The sequence below is a fragment of the Argiope bruennichi genome, chromosome 8, assembly GCF_947563725.1.
Source record: "Argiope bruennichi chromosome 8, qqArgBrue1.1, whole genome shotgun sequence".
Classification (NCBI taxonomy): Eukaryota; Metazoa; Arthropoda; class Arachnida; order Araneae; family Araneidae; genus Argiope; species Argiope bruennichi.
In genome coordinates, this window is record NC_079158.1 from 82273820 (window position 1) to 82291381 (window position 17562).

A 17562-nucleotide genomic window follows, 5' to 3' on the forward strand; every position below is an offset into this window, starting at 1 on the left:
AATCAACAAGTCGTGAAATGTACATCGCTGTAAATGCTTACCAGAGATTATTCGTCATTTCTGAACCATTCTAAACAATCTTTCAATGTAAGAAAAACTTATTTCTGATGATTCAATTACAACTTTTTTTAACTAAAAATTTCCTTTTGTAAAAATAAAAAGAAATTTTTTGTAATTTTTTAAATGTATAAAAAAAAAACACTAATTTATGCGATTCTTATAATTTTAATCTAGATATCCCCGGCCCAATATGGTTTTTACAACATTTGTAATAAAATTTGTTTGATCCACAAAAAAAAAGTTCATCGTTTTTTTGAAACGCAAAACAGAATAGTATATCAAATTTTTTTTTCTTGATCTTATATATGAAATTATTCTATTATTATTTATTAAATAAATATTTAAAATTAATTAGAATTTAAGTAAAAGAATTGCATAGATTTTTCTTATAATGTGTGAGATATATTCATTAAATAAAAATATACCTTTAACGAAAAATGATTTATTATTTTTGAAATGAAAGATTACGCTCCTTCTCTTTTTTTTAAAATCAATTATTGTATTAAAAATTTGTTTTAAATATAATCTTAATTATTGTTAAATTATTACTATTATAAAATATATTTTATTTAATAAAAGAAAAATACAAATACATGTCTATAGCATATCTGAAGGGATTTCCATTATTATCTAAAAAATTTATGCTTATAAGAACATAAAAAATTGATCACATGGCGTGCCTTAAGTTAGTAGAACTTAGTAGTAGTAGTAGTTAGTAGAACTTACATTTGTAGTAGAATGTAATTTTTTCTATGTATTAGTTAATACTTATTTAATGGAAAGAGCCTGGATGGGCTAATAACTGAATGTCACATATCTTACATGTTTTCCTTTTTATGATCGTATTTTGCATATTTTGAAGACATTTTTGCCACAAAATTCAGCATTTGAAATGGATTTCCGACATGCGCTGATTAAATATTTATAAAAATATCGATAACTTTTTGTACTATCGATATTGTATTATCAGTGGTATGCATCGAACGTTATAGATTCCCTGTGTTTATAACAAAGAGAAATTTTGAAACAGAATTTTAAAAATAGAAGATAAAAATACCCATATTTATATTTTTATACATAATCTATTTTAAGCATATAAAGCTATTCGAGATGCAATGCATACAGTTAGCATTTTTAAATTCAGAATATTTTCTTAGATTGCTCAACTGTTAACAAACAAGATAGATACTCCCCGTAGTTTGGTCTCGGATTTTAGCAGATAAGCTATCTACAAAATTGGTCTGAGTTAATTAATTATTTTTTTAATTTTTAACTATTAATTATTAGATGCTAATTGTCTTTAAATGAAATTAAAACCAAAATAATCAGTTTTAAATAAGACTACAAAATAAATATCGGTAATATTTTTATCATTTCATCCAAAATTTATAAGTTCTACTGTTTCTATGTTTTATCATGTATCACGTTTCTGAGTTGCATTATTTTTCAGTTGCGATTTTTACTGTTATATTTTTAATGGATATTTTCGATCTCAAAAGTTATCTTTTCAGTTCTCTTCACATTCGTTAAAGGAAAGATATGTTTAACCAATTAGTTGCACTTTTAATATTATTGATAAAAAAAAAAGTAAAAGAATCTTTTTAGTCTAAAATCATATATAAGATTTTTTTTTTTTTTTTTTTTTTTGATGATCGAAAAATGTTGCAAAAAAAACAACAACAGAATATGAAAAATAGTAAATGAGTTTTTTTACTCTAAAATTATGTATAATATTTTTTGCATGTTTATAATAGCATTATTTAAAAAAAATCGTGAATTATTTTTTCTAATAAATGTAATAAATTTTGTAGTAGCAAATTTAGATCGAAACTATAATAAGCTAAAAACCATTATAAAATTACGAATCGATAAAATTTCTTTTTATTTATTTTTTTTAAATGGGAGTAGAAGGTTAGTAATTGTATTGATTAAATTTTAACAGATAATAAATCAAATTAACTAAGACAAAAACAGTAGACTCCATGTGATAGTTCAGATTCAATAATTAAGTCACTATAATATGATGAATGATGTACAAGAGCATAGAAAAGAAGTTTGATCAAAAATTAAAATCTGTATAAATAAAAGAAATTCTAAGGAAACTTTGTCTTTAACCTTTGTTATTTTTTTATAAATTTCATTAAAAAAATTCACCTATTAAATTTTTGAATTCTTTTTCAGAAGTCATCACTTAAATATTGCTGCCTGTACAGAGATGCAAGAAATCGAATCAATTGATTAAAAGGTTGGTGGAAACAAAATTCTTCTGTCTTATTTTTAATCATTAATCTGCAATTTCTACATGTAAGGAAAAAAAAGAAGGAAATGCATCTGTATCATTTTCAATATTTTCTATCTTATTGCAAATTCAGTTTATTACTTGTTATTCTTTCGGAATTTGTTAATGTTTTTATATTAATCCATACGGTTTGCTAAAAAAGATTATAATTCAGTCGCATGTAATTGACAATTGTTTCATCATGAAACGAACGACTTAAGCATATTTGCAAGAAATGCATAATAATAATAATTAAAAATAAGAAAATTTTATATAAGAAAATTAAGAAATCGTATGAGATTAAACAAAAAAAAAACCCTGGGTTTTTTTTGTTGCTGTTTGTTTGTTTAACTGTCATGTAATTAATTAAGGGTCAATAATTGAAATGCTATTAAAATTTGCGGTTTCCTTGAATACTGAATCAAAAAATGCATACTTGCTTCCTGTTTTGTAGATAATAATAAATATAAACTAAAAATTTCTGTTATATCGAAACATAAATTTATATTTGATTAAAATTAAACTTTAATTTGCTAATTTATTAACACAATATCTATCAAAAATCTAAATAATATTATTTTTATAACTATCGTAACATTTGAATTTCAACAATTTTTGAAAAATGTTATGTTTTTCGAAGATAATAAATCTTTCTATTTTACTACAATCTGACAATTCTACTATTGAATGTTTCAAAATGAGAAATAATAACTAAATTAATATTAAATATAATTTAATATTTACAAATAATTATTTTCCAGTTTAACAAGTTTTATCTTTTTAAAATTGAGGTCTATTTTTTCTTAGCAACTGGTAATACATCAACCATATATTGCCAATTTGTTTGCAAAGTTTCAGATAATTTATTTTCGCTATTTTTATGCACTTCAAATATTTTCTTTTTCTGGACGCTTACTTAGAGCTCTGATTAATTCCCAACTTCAGTTAACTTATTTACATTCGCTTCTTTTTTAACTGATGGCTTTTTTCCCCCACTTTGCAATCATCGAATCGTTTTTTTCTCCTTACGTTTGCTGTTCATCAAAAAAAAAATACCTCGATGAAAACTGTTCTTCCAATAAGTTAACTTAAATGAAATAAACCAATCATTTGATCCGGCGGAAAATCTCAGAAATAGCCTTCTGTAAAGTCAAAGTTGTGGAACGGAATGTTTTAGAAAAAAAAATGGGAAGAAATTGTATCCCGTTACTTCTGCGAGTATTTTTAGATTATTTTTTTTTACGTGTTACGCATAAATGTGTCTGAAATACAATTGAATTTTGCAATGAATGGGGAGACGTTTGTGTACTTTTAAAGTTTTCAATACCAAAGATCGTGATTAATATGTAAGCTTTGTTTAGTTTTGCTTATTGATATTATACTAACATCCCATTTTTAAGCAGCAGGGGTGGGGGGGGGTGTATTTTGGGTCAAACCTCGTAATTTGAGACATTGGATGGAAGACGGATGAATATTTAAGATATGCATGGTGAACCCAAAGGCTATATACAACAGAAAAAATAAACAATTAAATTTATGTAGCCAATAAAAAGAATTAAAATTTTTATTTAAACGTAGTTTTATTTCGAATGCATTAAAATTTAAAAAGAATAGGCACCCTTGTAAAATTACTATTTTATTCATGTCATTGCAAATGTTCTCAAACTCTTACTTTCGAAACTTTTTGTTCGATTTGCTAGCGAATTTTTGGTTCATTATTAATATTTATATATAATTAGAAATTTTAAAAAAATAAGCTAGGAAATTTGTATTAAAAATTTTGTTACACCTTTTTTATGTTAACTGGACTGCAAAAATATTTGTTATGGACGCCGATGAGTTTGACATGCTTGATCTGCAAATAAAAGATAAGTAAAAGAATTTAATGAAAGATTCAAGGAAAGAAAATTGTAGCGTATTATTGCATAGTTTTTAAATGTAAAAAAAATTCAACTCACTTTTTAAATAAGTAATTTCCATAACTATTTATTTAATATTTGTTTTCTTTATATCTTATTTCAATGTAAAATAATGGAAATCTCTTGATTCTAATAATAACCTTAAAATAATTCAAATTCACTTGATAACTCACGTGCCAACAAATGCAATTTTCAAATGGTGGATTCTATATGCATATGTTTTCGAAATAACGTATGCATAAAATGTTATTTTTTTATGCAAATCTATTATAATCTGACTTTATTAGTCTGTATTTTTGAAGCATGAAGAATTTCTAGATAGTAATAAATTGATAAAATCTAATTATGTTAGAATTACGTATAACTATCTATACCAATTCAGTATTCGCTAATATTAAAATCTATACGAAGTTAATACTTAGCATATTTAATATGCGTCACACCTGCATCGAACTGCAGTATATGTAAACTGATAAATGTTATATTTATGCGTTGTATTCAATTATTCAGTGACATTACAATTCGATGCGAAAATTCCATGGTAGTCATGGTCATCTGAAATGATTAATGTCATAAATTCCTTCATATGTTAAAAAAAAAAAACAACGCATTCCTACACTAGAATACACCTCTTTAATAGATAATAGAGAAGGATGGACCATTTTCAAGTGGTCATTATGATTTTCTTGTCTTTTTCCGAAATTGATTAGTATTCAGATGACATATTATAGTCATGTTTTTCCACTGTTGGTCATCATTTTGTCTTCTTTACTAAATTGATTTTTGCTTTAGAAAAGGTTCCGCGTAGGCCGTGTAATTTAGTAGCACAGAAGTCGCATCCAGATGCCCTGCAATTCCAGCACATAAATTTAGTATTGATTGGACTTAAGATTTATCTCCCAACATCTCAAGCAAATTGATGGTAAAGAGAATTGGAAAACCTACTAATTGCAAACCATCATTACCATCATCATACTAATTGGAAAACCTATAAACTCATTTTAATGATTTTTTATTTTCTTATCTGAAATTTGTTCACAACTGAATCTTTTAAAATCTAAATGTGCCAAAAATTCTAAAATGAAATGTCGTGGTAAACTTTCAATCAAATTGGACATAAATTTAGTTCGTATAATAGAATGTATATTTTAATATTCAAGCGAATGTTTCTGCTGTTATTTAAATATGACCCAAAAATTTGCAAAGGAAGAAAAATCGAATTTGTTAGATCTGATGTATTTGTGGACTGTATTTGTTTCAAATTAAAATTGCGGCAATTTATATTTTTGCTTGAAACGTTACACAATCATGCCAAATGTGTCTGATTTTGTTCTGATATGCCCTAAAACCGTTTTAGTAATTTGAATAATTGGCGAGTTAGTGCTCTTTGAAACATTTAAGTCAGTTTGGTAATGGGAAAATATTTCATTACAATTTTGTTCATACTGATAAAAGCAAATATTTCATTGCAATTGCAGTTGTAATTATTTTATAACTGATTATTGCAGACGTTTAATTGCAAATATGTTAAAACTGGTTACTGCAGATATTTAATTGCAATTGTATCACAACTGATTATTGCAGATATTTAATTACAATTGTATCACAACTGGTTATTGCAGATATTTAATTGCAATTGTATCACAACTGGTTATTGCGGATATTTAATTGCAATTTTGTTAATACGGATAAAAGTAAAGATTTGTAAATAATCCGCATTCGAGAAAAAAATCGTTTGGTTAAACCTTTCAAGGTGATAAAAATTAAATCTCGGGAATTTGGAGGGAGGACTAATATTCAAATCAGCGAACTTTCTCAGTTTCGGAGATCCTATATTTTAAAACAATCTTAATCTTTACTTATAATAAAGATACGCGCATGTGTTGGTGCTCTGCTGGCTAGACCGTTTGATGTAGCGCTACTAAAGTATATATATACTTTGAAAGAGAAATAAAGTTACTTACTTAGAGAGATTCTTTTTGAAGTTTTAGTTAGAATTTAATTTAAAATTAAAATTGGGCGACATTTTGAGTTTTAACGCGATAACTTCCGAAAATGTCATAATAAAGAAATATGATTTTTACATCATTTCAAAAATTCAAAACATTATCATTTTATTGATACTAATTTTTTTTGCCGTATATTTAATGATCTTTTTTGAAAAAAATCGAAGCATATATTCCAAGATTGCAAAGATACGTAAGAATTCTAAAGGAATATGAAACATAGCACCAACGATAATATAAAAGCATAAGAATTTTTCAAGAACTTAAAATTTATAGATAAAAGTTACTATTAAAGTTGCACATGTTTTTTTTTTTTTTTTTTTTTTTTTAAATATTGGTAAATTATTAATTTTAGGTAAGTTGAAAGGAAATTAGAAAGAAGCATAGCAAAATAAACAGAACGGCGTGAGGTTTCTAAAATAATATAAATTATATATCAATCAAAAATTGAAGCTTAAAAATACTTTGCTGAAGAAGTCATTAACATCAAATTATATAAAATATTTAATTGAAAGTTTTAACGACCAGCCGGTTGTCAAATGCGGCTAGCAATAAAATAAATTCACGTTCAAGTGAAATATTACAAAGAACCGAACTAAATATATCGCATTAATAGAAACACTTTCCATTTTACAAGAGAAAAAAGAAGTTATCATATCATATTATAATGTAAAATAACATGCAGTTATATGCATAATTTGGATTGTCGTGGAAAGTGGCTTTATTAATATTAATATTAATTAAGTATTATTCTATAGCTCCAGCAACACTTTAAGAATAAAGCAACATTTCTCGCACATATTATATTACTTGTAGTCTCAAAAACTTGGCAAAACTACTTAAACCAAGATTTTTATTTTACTACACACTGAGAATTCCATTCTTGGAAACAAACAAAATATTCTTCACAAATTCTTAATACTGCATTACTGTATAACTGAAGTTCTGCGGGTGGTTTGTAATAAACTAAATGCAAAAACTTAGATGCAGTTAGATGGTATGCATAGTTTTGATTAGAGTGGAAAGTGATTATACAAGAATTAATTATAAAATTACCTTAACACTTTAAGAATATAGTACCATTTCTGGCGAAATATTATGTTACTTGTAGACTCAAAAACTCGTCAAATCTTTTAAGATTTTTATTCCACTACACACTGAGAATTTCATTCTTGGAAGCAACCAGAACTTTCTTCACAAGTTCTTAATACTGCATTACTGTATAACTGAAGTTCTGCGGGTGGTATGTAATAAACTAAATGCAAAAAATTTACGATTCTTGACCTTTGCACTTGTGACCGTCAGCTCAATAAAAGAAAGAAAGTTAGTCCTCACGTTTTTCGCCGAGAAACGAAATGAGGGGAAAGGACCAGCACAGTTACATTTTTTTTTCTCTCTCATTACACGCCATACCGTTAGGGGCAGTGCTGATGAGGTTCACGAAAAGGAAAGCTATAAGCAAAACAAAAGGACATTGCGTGAAACTTCAATAATCCTCAGAAAGTATAATGGAATGAGATATTAAATAGTCCCCAACCTTTCCCAACTACAATCGTGGCTCAAAGGCGAACTTTCACTTGCGTTTTCATGACAGGAATGCTCAGATCCTTATTATCTGTCCTCATTTTTCTATGAAATTTGCACCGCAGTCTTTTAGTGAATCAATGCGTATTGTTCTTGACAATCCTGTTAAATCGTATTGAAGAAATACGTAACGATATCGGTCATTGTCTTCGAGGAATCTTTGCAAAACTTCTTTTTAAATCGAATTACGTTTCTTGGTAATATGAGGATAGGGCAATGAAATTGAAATACCAACTTATATATTTTATAAGTATAATAAAATATGTAAAATTGTAAAATGAAAGGATAGTTAAATTTAGCAAGAAAATGATGCTATGCCAAAACGTGAAAGAAAATTGGTATGTCGGAGTGTTTTGGTAACTTTTTAACAAATCGAAACTCTGTCCAGTTAATGAATGATATTTTTTTAACGAGCTAAGTCGTTAATATGCTTATTTCTCTATTATCACCAGTCGTATTCTTCTTATTTTCTGAAAAAAGTGTCATTAAGGTAGGTAATATATATATATATATATATATATATATATATATATATATATATATATATATATATATAAAATATTTGATCAGGTTTCTTTATCAGACCATTAGAATTTCGTTTCTAAGTCTATTTTTTGTGAAGTTACGTTGATTTTTATATTTGTATTTACATACTTTTTAATGCTATTTTACATTTTTGATGCTGTTTTCTCAAATCTAAAATATGAGAGAATTTTCTTACGAAAAGCCTCATAAATTAAAATCTAATGCATATTTTTTTGTTTAAATTTGGTGTAATAATTTATCAATATGTTCTGCAGTTCCTGAATTAGAGAATAAGTAATATATCCATTAAGAAATATTTTATGCTTATTTTAATGCTTTGAGATGTGGAAAAAAAATCGAAAATTCCTTATTATTTATCAGTCGGACGCCAATATTAAAAGAATGAATAGAAATACTGCTTCTTTTTTTTAGTTCAGAAACTAGATAATATATTTTTAAGCTATCTGCAAAATTTTAAGCAATTCATTTGATAAACTTCTAAACTAGATGATTTTTGCTTTATACATCTTTTTACCGTAAAAGCTCTTTTTCCAAATTTTAAAAAACTTTTACCACTTAACTGGTATATTTTGGTTCTATAGATGTTTTTTCTTTCTTTTTTACGAAAATATTAAAAAATATAGTTACTTTCGGACGTTTTTGAAAAGACTTCATCCCTAACGTAGTCACATACCTTAACGTTTTAGTTTTATGATTAAACTTAATTAATCTGAATTTGATTAATCTTCCAGCGTTATATAACAATTACACGAGAATTAGAATTCAAAAGCACTTTATATTTATAGTAAAATAAAATTCGTAATTATCCCTAAAATATTTTTGTATGATTGGCATAAATTCATCATCATGATCATATTTGTCTAGACACTCCAGGGTGAGCCAGTGCCTCCTCTGAATTCTGTTCCACCACATTTTTTGACACCTGTGCTCCAGTAATTAAAATTTGCCATTTGCATAATTTACTGTACCTATTAAATGGCATAAAAGAAAAATCATTGTTGATAGGAGCTATAATTCTATTCTTCTTTAATTGTAGTAACTTTTTAATCTTTCTTTAAGCCATGATCTCTTAAAAACTATTGATCATAAATCTAAGTAAAATCACGAAAACTTGAATGGCTCAAGGTTTTTTTTAATCATTTAATAATAATGGATGGATTCGATTTTTCTTTTATTTCCTATTTTGGGAAAATATTACATTTTTTTCAAACAAAAAATTGATGTGAAAATTGTTTGGGTACAAAGAAAGCCTTGTTTTAAACCAAAATAATCCATTTGTACCGTTAGAGGTGTATTCAGTAACTGTACATAATCCTGTTTGAAAAGTCTTCAAAAATCAGAAGCTACAAAAATCCATTAAATTAACTTGCATTTTAAATTATCAAAATAATATAATTTAAACTTTTTCAGAAGATTATTGATAAAGTCATTCATAAGTGATACATAAAATATCAAAGAGAATAAGGTGGAACCCGATTTATTCTAAAACTGTATCGGTTTTCAAAATGCAATTAATTGCAATAATTAAAGATCATCAAACATCATTGCCAAGGAAATTTACATTCTAATATATGCGAATTATTTTACATTATGGTCATATATATTACATATATTTTTTTTTCATTATATGATCACACAGATTGAAATTATATTGATCCAATAAATATAATTATGCAAAAAATAAATAAAAATATATAAAAATGTACTGAGAAAGAAATTCTAAAATTTTGAGCTAAATGAAATTTAAAAAATTATATTTTAAACTATAAATTATCCTTATTAATGTTTCTCTTGTTAAGTTTTTGTATTTAAAACAGAATACGAAGACGGTATTAATACGCAATCTGTCAAATGAGTTAAATTCCAGAATAAACATTTTTTTCCCTGTGTACTGAGTTCCACCTTGGGGAAGATGGCACCTCGTTATTGAGGATGAGAAGCTTCCGGTATGATGGTTGGTTTTTGTACCCCTTGTGGGTATACGAAAGGGTGGGACGGTAGGCTACCTCTCATCGATAACAGGACGTATTTCCATAGGGAAGGGTTGTACCGTGGCCGGTGATAACCCTTAGGATTTAACCAGTTCCCTCCAGTGTTGCTGTTGCGGAGGTCCGGTTATTCAAGTTTTTCAGTGTGCCTTTGGGCGGAGCAGAGTAGTCAGTCTATGGTTACCTTTGTACTGATATTTTGTTTGTTTGTTTAGCATTTAAACTTTAGATAAAAAATGAAACAGACATTCTTAATTCTTTTTGAATTATCAGCAATCTTTACAATCAGTTTTGCTGAAATTTTTTTAAAAAAATGTATCTTTGAGATTGCTACCCGATTTTCAATGTTATGCTTTTGTACAAGTTTTAAAACAAGAGAATTTGTAGATGCCACACATAAATTTATTTCAATCTTTTTTAGTTACAGAAACAAGCTGGAGGATTCTGAAAATGCCTTAATATTTATTAGCAGGCCTTTTGAATAGCTGAGCAATAACTAGTAAGTATTAAATCTAAGATAGTTTTATCATAAAACTTTTACCATCCACAATTTTAGAAATTTTAAGATACTTTCCGGATTTGTGATGTCATTTGCATTAAGGGAACAGATGCTTTTCTATGCTTTTCTGTTCTAATTTGGACTAGAGAAGGTTTGATAGGCTCAGATAGTAATATGATTCGAGCGTAAATGAATAACGAATTATTTATTATTTGTTTAACAATTAAAAGAATAAACGAATTATAATAAATGGAAAAGTTAGTAAGCATATCAGAAATGTGGAAAATCTTTGTGAAATATTTTCTAGAAAATTTGCCATTTTGGTATAAATATCAAACAATGTAGAGTATCTTTGTGAAAAATTTTCTAGAAAATTTGCCATTTTGGTTTAAAATACTGGACATTAGAAAAGTAAATACTGAAGAAACAAAAATCTTTCCTATATCTAGTTCCATTTTTTGTCATAGATATTTTATTTAGTTTAATCAATACTTTCTTTGAAATTTCATATAACGACTCTTATTAACGATACATTTTACTCTTAATGAAATCTCTTTATTAAAATTTTAAAGTATAACTTTTAAATGAAGTTAATGAATTCAAAAACGAAAATGAAATTTAATACTTAATATTTCTTTTTAATAAAATCTCCTTCAGAACGTTTCAAGTTTTGAAATTCCAGAATGCCGTTTTAGAAAATTTTAAAGGATACTTTTAAATGAAATCAATTAACTCAAAAACAAAAATGAAACACTTAATAAATAATACTTAATACTTTTTTAAATTACAATAATGAAATTTTTGAAAGAAAAACGCAATTTAAGTGCAGGAAAATGAACTGTTTATCAGTAATAACATGACACAATTGTTAGCACTTAACGAAAATATATGTTGGAACATTTTCCACGATACTCTCTCTTAAACGATACGACGAAGAATGCACGCTCACATAAAGATGCCTTTTACTTTCTTCCGGTTGCACCATGAGAATATAACTTTCACTCTTATTCCTCATAAATAAGTCACAGACCTCTTTGTTTGAAGACCACGATCAAAAAAGCAAGAAAATGTTTAGGAGAAGCTCCAAACTGAGACTTTAACCTTTAGGGTCGAGTAATCATGATAAATGCAATATATAAAATGTCCGGCCCATAATTCAGGAACCTCTTTGAATATGATTCTTCTTTTAGGATCTCTTATTACGAACAAAGGAATCTAGATAGGAAATTATATGAAGTGTCATGTTTTCTGTGAAAAGAGTTCAAAAGTTATATCATTTGCAACTATTCAATGCTATAGAGAAAAAAAATTATTTACCCTTAGAAGATTTATATCTTTCAATGAATGTTCAAGTTTTATAAAGTAAATAAAATCTTAGCTTTAATTTAAACTTTAACATATTTTTTAAATAAAGTTTCAAACTTGATATTCTAGATAGGAAATTATTTGAAGCGTCATGTTTTCTATGAAAAGTGTTCAGACGTTATATCATTTGCAACTATTCAATGCTATATATATAAAAGTTATTTACCCTTGGAAGATTTATATTTTTCAATGTATGTACTGTTTTTTCGAAGTAAATGAAATCTTAGCTTCAATTTAAACTTTAATTTTTTTAAAAAGTTTCAAACTTGATAATCTAGATAGAAAATTATGGAAATTATCATGTTTTTCTGCGAAAAGAGTTCAAACGTTAAATCGTTTCAACTATTCAATCCTATAGAAAAAAATATTTACATTTAGAAGATTTATATCTTTTAATGAATGTGCAATTTTTTCAAAATAAATAAAATCTTAGCTTCTCTTTAAACTTCAATTTAAAAAAAAAGGTTTCATACTTGATAGTCTAGATAGGAAATTTGAGTCTAGATAAGAAATTATATGAAGTATCATGTTTTCTGTGAAAACAGTTGAAATGTTATATCATTGCGTTATATATTAGTGTGGAAAACTATAATTTTTTTATTATTATATTCTTTTTATTTTGAAATCAATTTTTGGCGTCACTTGCATGGTATCAAAAATCTTATTAAATTGATCCAATCCCTGATAATTAAGTTGCTGAAAATATTAAATTAGCTTACCGAGAGCATACCATGTGTGCAACATTCCAAAACTTGCACTCGAAAAAGTGAATGAAAAATAGATGTCGGAATTCCATTTTTTACAAACATGTGTATTCAATAACTTGTATTAATGAAGAATTTGACGTTGAAATCGACGCTTCATAGTTTCAGAAGAGGCAGTTTCTTTTATTTAAAAAAATTATTCTCAAACAAAGCTCCATGTCTCATTCGCAGCCCCTTGAATTAGCGTCACATGATCACACAAGACAATTGATCACATGACAATTGATTAGCGTCACATGTCACTTGGGCCAATATAATAGGAAAGGAAAGTAAAATTAGGCACCCTATAATAAACGAAGAGAGAAATTAATTCCATTGAATAGTTAGAATGATAATTATTTATATTTTATTAGTTTTGTTTCTTGTCATGTACCTTTTTTTAATAGTTGCAAAGAATAAGTTGTTAAGATTCAAAATTTCTTGTATAATGAAACAACTCTGATTGCTACAAAAAGTGAAAAATCTTAGTATAAAAGATTAATAATTAGATGCTGAATGTGCTTAAAGTCTGCCCTAGTTGCAATGAATTTTAGTTCACTGATATTTATAAGTTATAAATAATTAACTTTTAGTCTCTATTTCTAGCTTTTAATAATTTTTTGAAAAAAAATATCCAAATTTATCCATTTATACCGATTCTTATTTATATTCTTTTTTTAATGTAGGTGGACCATGAAGGTGCTACCAATATTGTTATTCATCTCTGAAGCCGTAAGTATTAAACATAATTGTTTCTTAAATGGTTATAACAACCAATATTTATCAAGTTATTAATATTTTTAAGTATAGTTGAACCTGTTTCATAACAAATCTTTTTTTTTTAATTTTGATTATTAAATCAAAATCTCTTTTTGTTCAACACTTAGCATTACCGAAATGCAAAGGAAAATCCTATGTGTAGTAACATTGAATTTTCATTTGCAAAAATGAAATTTATTTTCTAAAATAATTACCAAAAATAATTAACGTTAAAAAAATGAAATAAAATTATAATATACTTTTTTAGGGAAAAAAAACATTGCATTTTGTAAGACCCCTTACATCATGTACTATGTATAATTTTCATTTGGGTATTATCTTTACAAATATACATAGTATATTATTACTTTTAAGTAATTTTACTTGCAAAACAAAATTTAATCTGCTAATTTTTTACAACGGAAATATATATACTATATAAATAACAAAGGCATCGTTTTTATTTAAAGTATCTTTTTTGAAATTTAGCTTTCAAATATAGAAATATTTTTTACTATGAAACAGATCAATGTTAATTCTTGTTTTGCAAAAATGAATTCTAAAAAAAAAAAATGAAACTATTCTATCTTTTCTTTAAAAAATTATTGAATACGCTATACTTTTTCTTTATTTAGTCTTAGGTTTGTTTGTTGCACATCATATTTATATAAAAGAAAACTGTTTCTTTCAAAGTAAATGCAAAATTGAGTTAAAAGAATTAGAAATGTTTGAATTTTCTAGTTACGAATATGCTTCATGGCATTTTCAGAATTCTGACTACAAAATTGTACGAAACAATGTTTCCGAATCAAGCCTCATGAAAAGTATTTAATATCCGATATACTAAAAAAAAATCTTTATAAATCTTAAAAAATAGCAGTTTAAAATATTTAATATTTAACCATGCTTTCCAAAAATAGTTTGCTCGATATTTAATATTAATGCCAATTATAAAAAGGTAAATTAATTAAAATAAATTGAAAAATTTTAATACAAAAAGATATTTTCTTACCAAACCTTACCTTTCTTCTTATATATTACCAGACAATATATTAAAATAAATTTATTTCCCCTCTTTTTTTCTTGTTTTATCTACCATAAATAAAGGTTTTTTTTCCCAAAACAAATGTCTTAATGTACCATTCTGAATCGATATAAATTGCTGTTTAATCAATTTCTTTATTTAACTTATTCTTAATACATAAAACAATGAATTTTTAGAAACGTTTTATATTAATTTTTCATTTAAATGTGCATAAAATAAGCATTGTAAAAATATAAATCAAATATAAAAAAAGAAGTAGGAATCCTTCTTTTTCTAAAGATCTTTAAAAGTATATATATATATATTTTTTTTCATTTTTCTAAAAATAATGTTTTAATTTTTCTTATAAACATACTTTGATAATGTTTAATTGATTTTGTTTTACATAAATATATATTTTTTAGATATTTACATTTGAAAAATTCGTTTTGTTAATAATACGTTCAATTCAAATGAAAATGTTTTTCTGGGCTATTTTAAATGTATTTTAGAAAATAATTTCTTTTTTTACTGTAAACTGCCAGTGAGTCAATAAAAAAAAAATGTTTAAACTTGTTTTGTATTGCTCTAACTCATCGCTAGCTGCTCTTTGAAGTAACCCATACTAAACTGCTTGTCTTTCGCAATTATTATTTATTACATACAAGTTTCTTAAATATTTATCTAATCTCTTTTGCTGGATCATTCATCTTATTTTGAACTTTTCTTTCTCAAGCTAAGATACAATGTGTACGATTGAAATTTATCGGTTTGATTCAAATTATAGTTTCAGAATAAACATTTGACAGTAAAAATGACGGCTTTTCTATACAAGGAAGAGAAATTTTCATCTTTTCTAAAATATTTTGTTCTCGCTTTTTGAAACAAAATCATAACTAAAAGATTTGATTGATTATATTGCGTCTAAAAACAGTTCATCGTTCTAAATTCTCTTTTTTATTTTTAAAATCCTAAACTCTTTCACTTAAATCTGTTTTAATGCCATCTCTCTTAAATAAGAATTTTCATAGAAAATATTTTAAAAGTTTGAACTTTTCCAAATAAAAACTACTTTGCTAGATAAAATATATCAAATGTTTCTTCGTCATCGACCACATGTTTAAGTATTTCTATGAATAATATAATAGCACTGTTGAATCATATTTTAAAATATCTTAAGACAATTTGCTTAACATAGAAAGCTTTTAGTAAATAGAACAGAACATTTGTATGATCTTGTATCCCATAAAATGTTTATATAAATCTCTTAATAAACATTCGAACGAAATTTTATAAGAGAATTCTTAACTAAACCAGAAGCAGTGGTGTCCTCGAAACTTTCTTGCATATTCTCTAATAATTGTATTTATATGTTATTAATCGTATGTTATTGGCATATAATAGATACGAAAGTGCCTGTTGGAGTGCAGCTTTAAATTTTTTTACCATTAATCATTGGAATACGCATAATGGATAGATACAGAAAACCGGATTGTGAGGTTTAGTGGCGCAAAAGCCAAACCTGACATTCTGCGCCAGAAATACGATTAAAGTATAAAGACCGTGTTTTTATGTAAAATTATGTAAAAGTAGAAACTGATAGATAAAATTACATGGCAATATATCTTAACATAGTAAACAAGATATAAAAAGTGGTAACATAATAAAATGTTAAATAATATGATAAAAACCAATTTCTTTTAAAAATTTAAAAAGATTTTTGTGGGGATTTGTATTTTGCAAATTTTTTCCGACTGATTAAAACCAAAATTTGACAGAGAAATACAATTGTAATCGCAAAATCATGTAAAAAATGTTATATAATTTAATCATGGCCTTTCCTGAGTTATTGCGTTTACATGTGTAAAAACAGATAGACAGATGGTCAACCCTCAGACGTATTTTGTTCCAAATTTGTTAAGGATCTGCATTTTAGATAATAAATCTGTATTCCAAATTTTATTCATCTTACTCTCTTCGTTTTCTAACTCTTGTGTTAACTTAAATTCGGACAGGTGGACAGACGCACATTCTCTAATTGAATTGGTAGAAATCGATAAATTGGAAGTAGAGACCATATACCAATTCACCCACCTTGTTCAAAGCGTTAAGTTCTCATGTTCATCGATAGATATAATTCCAAAATGTGTTTTCTGCCCGGGGAGGGGGGGGGGGTGAAATTTTAAAATTCGTCAAAATCTTGAGTTCCAATTTTTTTACCATTACAATACTTTCTTTTCGTATATTTCATCTACGAAAAAATATAAATGAAGAATTTTTATCTAAAAAAAAAATCTTAACCCATCATTTGTTTTGCTCGGGTTTCATATTTCCCTCAAATCAAATTATAGTATTTCTGGTCTGATACGCAAAATTAAAACATTAATCAGCTTTTAATTTGATACAGCAATCGCATGGAATCCAAAAACAGCTCAATCATCCTGAGGCAATTTGCCAATGATGATTGAATGGTTTAAGCTAACCCAAATGCTAGTTGATTAATATTCAAACTCTCCCTTGTCATTTAGTTCCATAAAAACACGAATCCACATTCTCAGAGCAGAAGGACTCTTCTTTTAAAAAAGATGGGGGGGGGGAGAGAAATGATAAATTTTAGAGGTAAAATTTCAAAATTAAAAGTAAGAAAGTGACTGAGGCAATTCCATTTTTTTAATCTTTTAGCTCGTAATGCAAATTAACAGTCTTTCAAATTTTTCAAATTTTCTGAATTAAGAATATTACTGACTTGACCTATACTAAATTGTTATACTTACTTGATTTGGAACTGTAA

General features: G+C 26.3%; 1 protein-coding gene across 7 annotated transcripts in view; it reads left to right on the top strand.

Annotated features, from left to right (window-relative positions):
• Positions 1-17562, top strand: part of LOC129981530 (uncharacterized) — a 227116-nt gene that overhangs the window by 179088 nt on the left and 30466 nt on the right. For all 7 annotated transcript variants that reach the window (XM_056092394.1, XM_056092393.1, XM_056092396.1 and 4 more), the window contains 3 exons: positions 2242-2305; positions 10803-10880; positions 13675-13720. In XM_056092394.1, the coding sequence (XP_055948369.1) occupies positions 13682-13720 (39 nt within the window). In that variant the 5' untranslated portion in view covers positions 2242-2305; positions 10803-10880; positions 13675-13681. The remainder of the gene's footprint in view (positions 1-2241; positions 2306-10802; positions 10881-13674; positions 13721-17562) is intronic.